This window comes from Protomyctophum parallelum (genome assembly GCF_964188405.1).
Source record: "Protomyctophum parallelum genome assembly, chromosome: 10".
Lineage (NCBI taxonomy): Eukaryota > Metazoa > Chordata > Actinopteri > Myctophiformes > Myctophidae > Protomyctophum > Protomyctophum parallelum.
Genome location: NC_139704.1, coordinates 18,567,034 through 18,575,619, shown reverse-complemented (window position 1 = coordinate 18,575,619; position 8,586 = coordinate 18,567,034). Strand labels below are relative to the sequence as shown.

The window sequence follows — 8,586 nt, the reverse complement described above, 5'->3', positions numbered from 1 at the left end:
AATAATGAAGGAAAGATAAATTCTGACTAACTTTTTTTTTTTTTTTTATGTTTTTGATCATCTCACTTAATCACCAGTCTGATCAGCTGGTAGAGGATAAAGAGTTTGTTGCCACCGCTTCAGCCCTATACCGTATCATGCAAAAATAGCACATGTACAGTACAGACGTTTTGGGGGGAATGAAGAGAGACATGCCCAAAATAGGTATGGCAGGTTTAAGGTGATTAACAGAGTGTAAAAGTGGACCCCTCCACGGGTTATGTCAACAACGAGGATGTGTATTGTACAGTAGGTGTGCTTGCATAGCGTAGCCTACATGCCTGCACCTGCGTATACATGCATACCTCCCTCATATCTCATGTCTAGGTGTATGGTGGTGGTGGTGTATATATATATAGGGTGATGTCAACGTGAGTCAGACTGAGCGTATAGAAGGGCTTTGTTGACTCTTGGAAGTCGAGTCCTGTCTTTCAGATCAAAGATGTTCAGATTGTATTTAAACAATCGCTGTCTTCTCCCTGGAGATTTATTTGCAGAACTGAGCAGCTCCTTAATCTTAATCTCTCTCTCTCTCTCTCTCTCTCTCTCGTTTTTCAGTTACATAATATGAACATTAACACTAATACTGACACACAAAGGTGCTTCTTGGTGTGGATTTGGCTCCTTTGAAAAGTGAATAGTTGGATGTTCCTGCATCTGTCATAAGATGGTGCTAGTTGTTGCTGGTCCCTGCACTACGATATGGAACCATAGTCTAGTTGTTGCTGGTCCCTGCACTACGATATGGAACCATAGTCTGGTTGTTGCTGGTCCCTGCACTACGAATCTACGATATGGAACCATAGTCTAGTTGTTGCTGGTCCCTGCACTATGACATGGAACCATAGTCTAGTTGTTGCTGGTCGCTGCACTATGACATGGAACCATAGTCTAGTTGTTGCTGGTCCCTGCACTATGACATGGAACCATAGTCTAGTTGTTGCTGGTCCCTGCACTATGACATGGAACCATAGTCTGGTTGTTGCTGGTCCCTGCACTACAATATGGAACCAGTCTAGTTGTTGCTGGTCCCTGCACTACGATATGGAACCATAGTCTAGTTGTTGCTGGTCCCTGCACTACAATATGGAACCAGTCTAGTTGTTGCTGGTCCCTGCACTACGATATGGAACCATAGTCTAGTTGTTGCTGGTCCCTGCACTACGATATGGAACCATAGTCTAGTTGTTGCTGGTCCCTGCACTACGATATGGAACCATAGTCTAGTTGTTGCTGGTCCCTGCACTACGATATGGAACCATAGTCTGGTTGTTGCTGGTCCCTGCACTACGATATGGAACCATAGTCTAGTTGTTGCTGGTCCCTGCACTACGAATCTACGATATGGAACCATAGTCTAGTTGTTGCTGGTCCCTGCACTACGATATGGAACCATAGTCTAGTTGTTGCTGGTCCCTGCACTACGATATGGAACCATAGTCTAGTTGTTGCTGGTCCCTGCACTACGAATCTACGATATGGAACCATAGTCTAGTTGTTGCTGGTCCCTGCACTACGATATGGAACCATAGTCTAGTTGTTGCTGGTCCCTGCACTACGATATGGAACCATAGTCTAGTTGTTGCTGGTCCCTGCACTACGATATGGAACCATAGTCTAGTTGTTGCTGGTCCCTGCACTACGAATCTACGATATGGAACCATAGTCTAGTTGTTGCTGGTCCCTGCACTACGATATGGAACCATAGTCTAGTTGTTGCTGGTCCCTGCACTACGATATGGAACCATAGTCTAGTTGTTGCTGGTCCCTGCACTACGAATCTACGATATGGAACCATAGTCTATAGTTGTTGCTGGTCCCTGCACTACGAATCTACGATATGGAACCATAGTCTAGTTGTTGCTGGTCCCTGCACTACGATATGGAACCATAGTCTAGTTGTTGCTGGTCCCTGCACTACGAATCTACGATATGGAACCATATTCTAGTTGTTGCTGGTCCCTGCACTACGATATGGAACCATAGTCTAGTTGTTGCTGGTCCCTGCACTACGAATCTACGATATGGAACCATATTCTAGTTGTTGCTGGTCCCTGCACTACTATATGGAACCATAGTCTAGTTGTTGCTGGTCCCTGCACTACGATATGGAACCATAGTCTAGTTGTTGCTGGTCCCTGCACTACGATATGGAACCATAGTCTAGTTGTTGCTGGTCCCTGCACTACGAATCTACGATATGGAACCATAGTCTTGCACTAGAACAGTAAAAGTTATTATGTAAGTAACACTCACAAACGCAATGCTGATACCTGCATGTCCTTTGCTCCTCCAATGTTGTTGCTCAAGTCTTATATTAGTTTTGTAGCAAACTTTGTCATTTAGTCTTTATATTTTAATTAGTCATTTTTAATAGATCTTTCTGTTCTTTCCTTGAGCTTCATATAGGTATAGCGGGCATTGTGCTTACTAATGCTATTTGTCTGTCCTAAATGTTGTTCTGTATTTGTTGGTATACGGAGCTGTGTAATATTATTTGCCTCTTCGCTTGGCCAGTTCACACTTGTAAAAGGGACTTTTTTTACTGGTTAAATAAAGGTTAAATAAAAATTAAATAAAGACAATGGCCTCGCACCAAAATTGCCGTATGTTTGTCTCTCTCTCAAAGAGTATAACTTCCCTGGAGTTTCAGCAATGTGTCTCATCTGTCTCGTGGAGGTCCACTGCTGGTTCAACTGTATGTGTGAGCTGCTGCATGGGGTCATTTTCCACATGACAGATTTACTGTGCAGCAATGCAGGGACCCTGTGTTGTGTTTCTGTTGGAAGGAAGGCAGAGGGTCAGACTAAAACTATGACCAAAAATGACCCTGTTTTCACTGACAAAACTAAATGGAAACTAAATGAAAACGAAGCTATGATGACTTAAAGACTAAATATATTGACAATTTCCTCAACAAATACAAACTAGACCTAAACCTAAAATGTTAGGAAGGGACTAGTGGACAAGAGATCCAGTCATTTCACACTTGTTTACATGCTATTTTCAGCAAGCATAAAATCAACCATTACGATGGCATCAAGGCCCGCAAAAAAGCATTTTTGTGGACCAAAACCAACTGTAGATTTAGTCGACTAAAATCAGTAGAGGTGATCGTCAGAGGGAAGGCGAGGCTGGGGTTCCATCCTTGTTCCATCCGGCTCCAATGTGGACGGGCGATTATAGGGGGCCAGCTCTGTTTGAAGTATGTGGAGCTGTGCCGGTGGTGGCGCGGATATAGAGAAGATTTGCTCTCCCACTTCTGCCTCTGTTCATAACTCCCCCCCCCCCCGGGCTCACCCCCCTAAAAAAAACCCTCTGTTCTTCACTCGTACATTGGGCAGTGGGAGTTTAAAGACTGCTAGTGCACAGGCAATGGTAACAAATAGCGAAAGTCATGAGACCTGTAGTCTCGCTTGGCCAGACTGTTGCCTCCTGCAATTTTCAAATGCGTATACAGTCTGGAGCAACGGAAACTCTGACCATGAGCAAGCGATAAAGTGGAAGTGAGCGGAACTTCCTCTTTGTCCTTACAGTCGCGCAAAATGTAAAGCTATTTTCGTGAAAGGATCCAAATGCCGGATTTCAGGAGGTGTAGTTCCAGACTCTAGCATTCAGAGATCGTAGAATAGTCTAATCTTGCTAGGACAATCATTTTCTCTCTCTCTCTCTCTCTCTCTCTCTCTCTCTCTCTCTCTCTTTTTTTTAGCGAGCCATGTCTGCGTATTTTCTAATAACGGCCCTCTATAGTTACATAACCTTCAGACGTTTGCTTTTCATAACATTGTGGAAATGTTATGAAAGCAGGGTGTTAAACGCTGGTTGAGCAAGTGGCTGTTGACCTGGCATTGTGCATAATGCGTGTCCGCGCACATGCTTACGGGCATCGGTCTCACTCGGGGTGAGGGGTTGGTGCTCTGGGTCAGGGGGAACGGGTCACGGTCACGCACTACAAGACCCACCAGGACCCCTGTTACACCCCCTTCGGTGGGGACACATGGCCCCGGCTGCACCCCTCAACAGACTTGCACACCACAGGGGGAGTGTTTAACCACCGGCCCACCAGCCTGACACCCAGATGGAGGCTGCACCGTCGCCTTCTTAAACTATTGGCCTAAGTCATTTTTTTAAAGGTTTTCAGGAAAAAAGAAAGAAAATAAGATCCAAAACAATATATTTCTTAATCATTTCACCAAAAACATTTATAAAAAATGACGACTATTGAACTTAAAATAACACTGTCTGTTAGTTATGTAACATAACATTGAATAGAATTAAATAGGATTAAACCTTAGACTTTTGGCCTAAGTCACACTCTTGAAATATGCCATTTTAATTAAAAGGGGCAGGATCAGCAGGATCCTTTTCAATTAGGACTTTAGCGATTTTACCAGAGGTGGCCAGTGTCACGAGGAGCCAAAGAATTCCTCAAAAAATGACTTGGCCCATTAGTTTTAAGAAGGTGATGATATTCTCCCTTTCCACTCTCTGTCTCTCACTCTCTATCAAACTTTAATTCATGATTTATCTGATTATGTTCCCTGAACTTGAGGAATTTCATAATACATCTCTTTAATCTTTGCATGCTATTTTGACTTTGACTACAGCCTCTTGTACTCTGGGTAGATTTATTCCACTCTGCTCTACTTGATTCTAATCTGTTGTCAACACGAGTACACAACCCCCTTATTTTCGAGAAAACTGTTTACAGTTGTGTTTGCATAGTTGTGTGCATATTGTGTGCACGTGTACATGTGCACACACACATGCACACATGCACTCACGCGCACACGCACACGCACACATGCACACACACACACACACACACACACACACACCCTCACACACACACACACACACACACACACACACACACACACACACACACACACACACACACACACACACACACACACACTGCTGAAATATGCCTAAAGGGCCACTTCACCTCTTTTGCAACCAGATCTTATTTGAATGATGTTAAGGACACAAACACTTTCATGGGGTGTGTGTGTTTTTTTTAAATATATTTTAGTCATGGCGCCATGTTCATGACCAAAATTTCTCATGAAAATGTGGTCTCGCTTCCTTCCTGGACTACGAGTCACACCTTCACGCAGCCTCCCCCTCTCCACAAGGAGGGGTAGTGCACCAAAGCATCATGGTCATGGTAGGAATTCAGCAATCCAGTCAAAGCCTATAGTCAAACAAACACGCAGACTTCGTTTTTTTTCTGGTGCAAATTTCAAATTGAGCTACTGTTATCATTCTACACTATAAATACTATATTATCATTGAGTGACTGCAGTTTCTTCCAGTGGTGAAATGTCCCTTAATGTATGCTTTGTCGTACAACGATGTGGCCAATCAGACCCACAGGCTCAGTGAACTCATCGTTCTGCTATTTTCAGCGTGCTTCATGCGATGACGTGCAAATAACACAGACATGACCTCTCTAAGCAGAGAGTGGCCTGAAGGCCGCACGATGAAAACATGTATCCAATGCACCCGTGAACAATAACCACACAGGAAAACAGCCTCTGACCCAATATCATGTGTGTCGCTGACAGCTAACGCTGACCATGGGAACGCTCTGGACAGGAGAATTTGCTTACACGCTGCTCTCTGTTTTTAAGTAAACAACATCCATGTCTAGACTCTCTGGTGGCTGCGATGGTCGGATAGGCTTTCACTGTACTGGGAAGAACAGATGACATGCATTATGATGCACGTAATATTTCATCCTCCACAAACACACACAAAAACATTATGAGCATGAATGATCTGCACTGGGTCACCAACTCCCTCAAATGTAGGGATTCTCGGTTGGAGCTGAATGAGGCTATTTTCGGTGAAGAGATTTTTAGTGTAGAGAGAAGAAATCACACTCGTATATGTGAAGTGAGGGGCGCCTGGTAATGTTTGTTTAAAGGGCTCTATACAAACATTAAAAGTCCATAGACTTGGCCACTGTTTGTTTAAAGAGCTCTGTCTAGACAAACGTTAAAAGTCTAGACTTTGCTTTTAGTATTTAATCTGACTTGATTGAACTTGTTCAATAGTTCACCAAACTAGAGCATAGACAATAATATAAACTAGCAATGTACTCTGTCGAGGTGCCACACTGCTACTAACTAATGTCTATTACAATGTACTCTGTGGAGGTGCCACACTGCTACTAACTAATGTCTATTACAACTGCTGTTCTAAATCCTTTAGACCCGTTATGGACATTATACCTACCTTGAAGCGTACCTTAGTTACGTCACCATCAACAGCCAATAAGGGACCACCACCATTCTTACCGACATACAGTACTTACATACATTACATACATGCACACATACATACATAAGTTACCTTTTACCCACCCAACATTTAAACATATCTTAATTACTTCACCATCAACAGCCAATTAGGGACACCATACCATGGATACCATACATATATACCTACCACTTTTGGTCCAATCATCATCGTGATGTCATCTCTAAACGGAATATATCTCTGTCTTGAGCAGAGGGTTGCTACTTGCTAGCTTCTCTCAGAGGCTAAATGGCTTCCCGTTTCAAAGAAGCACTGCTGACTTTTACAGAGGAGGATTTTTCATGTTCGGTGTGTCGTGACATATTTAAACATCCTGTCGTCTTGTCATGTAGCCACAGCTTCTGTAAAGCCTGTCTGCAGGAATGGTGGAGACATAAGGACACCAAGAAATGTCCAGTTTGTAAGAGAATATCTTCAATAGATGATCCACCCTGCAACCTGGCTCTGAAGAACATATGTGAGACGATCATGGGTCCCAAGCTGACAGTCCTCCAGGAATCACTGACGATCTTACAGGAGAAACTAAATGTCTTCTATGACATTCAAACAGACTGTGAACAAGCAGCAGAACACATTGACATCCAGACTCGGAATACAGAGAGGAAGATCAAGGAACGGTTTAAGAAGCTTCATCAGTTTCTACATGAGGAAGAGGAGGCTAGGATCACTGCACTAAGGGAGGAAGAGGAGCAGAAGAGTCAGATGATGAAGGAGAAGATTGAGGGTCTGAACAGAGACATATCAACCCTTTCGGACACAATCAGAGCCATAGAGGAGGATCTGAGAGCCGAACACACGTCGTCATCTCCGCAGACCAACAGCGCCGCGGTGGAAAGACTCCGGACCACACTGCAGGACCCACAGCCCGTCCCGGTGGGAGCGCTGATAGACGAGGCCAAACACCTGGGCAACCTGACCTTCAGAGTCTGGGACAAGATGAAGGCCCTCGTCTCCTACACTCCCGTCATCCTGGACCCCAACACCGCCTGTCCAGAATATGCCCTGTCCGACAATCTGACCTCTCTCGAGGTGAGACACGAAGGCGAACGGCACCTTCCTAATAACCCAGAAAGGTTTGACTACTTCGGCCTCGTGGTGGGCTCCGAGGGCTTCGACTCAGGGACTCACAGCTGGGACGTCTGGGTCAGAGACAACGAGGACTGGGAGGTAGGCGTGCTGGCGGAGTCGTACCAGAGGAAGGGCGAGGCAGGGGGTCCGCTCTGGTGTGTGAAGTTGGACCAATACGGCGAATACACGGCGAAAACGCAACCGTGGTCGCTCATCGTTCTCCAGGTGAACCAGCAACCGCGGAAGATCAGAATCCAACTGGATTGGGATGCAGGAAAGCTGTTCTTCTCCGATCACGACACCGACGCACACCTACACACGTTCACACACCCTTTTACGGAGAGGCTCTTTCCGTACATTTATAACGGCGATGATGCCGTTCCTCTGATGATGTTACCAAGGAAGCTAATAATAATCGCTTAAATTTATATAGCGCTTTTCTAAATACCCAAAGCGCTTTAGCGACTTTATTAAGAAAGAAAAAAAACAAAGCAAAACAGATACAACAACAGTACAGGGTTAAAAAGATAAAAGGATAAACGAGGGAAGGGGGGGACATCCTAACCAGACCTCAGCTGGGGAAAGCTATCCTGAAGAGGTGGGTTTTGAGTGAGGTTTTGAAAGAGAGGCGAGAAGGAGCAACTCTGAGATGTTTAGGGAGTTCATTCCAGAGTTTGGGGGCCGAAACATAGAAGGCGCTGTCCCCCCAGTTGCGGTACTTGGCCTTGTGGACCTTCAGGAGGTTGGCTTCACTGGACCTGAGGGAGCGGGGGGGACATATGGTTCGAGAAGATCGGAGAGGTAGGGGGGAGCCAGGTTATTGAGAGCATAGGTGGTGAGCAGGATTTTATAGTGAATTCTTTGTTTGACGGGAAGCCAGTGTAGGTCGTGGAGGACGGGTGTAATGTGGTCTCCGGAGTGTGTACTGGTGAGCAGGCGGACAGCGGCGTTTTGAACGTGTTGTAGTTTTTGAGGACTTTGGAGGTGGTGCCATTGAGTATACTGTTGCAGTAGTCAATCCGGGATGTGATGAATGCGTGGATGAGGGTTTCGGCAGCAGGGAAAGAGAGGGCCAGAGGCGGGCGATATTCCTGAGGTGGAAGAAGGCGGTTTTGGTGATCTGGTTTATGTGGGGGAGTGGGGGAGGAATGA

At 45.1% G+C, this 8,586-nt stretch overlaps 1 protein-coding gene across 1 annotated transcript; it reads left to right on the top strand.

Annotated features, from left to right (window-relative positions):
* Positions 1–6,594: 6,594 nt before the first annotated feature.
* Positions 6,595–7,857, top strand: LOC310865704 (E3 ubiquitin-protein ligase TRIM35-like; the record flags this gene model as incomplete). Its single annotated transcript, XM_083774916.1, has 1 exon — positions 6,595–7,857. The coding sequence occupies one exon, from the start codon at positions 6,595–6,597 to the stop codon at positions 7,855–7,857; it is 1,263 nt and encodes a 420-aa protein (XP_083631042.1).
* Positions 7,858–8,586: the final 729 nt, after the last annotated feature.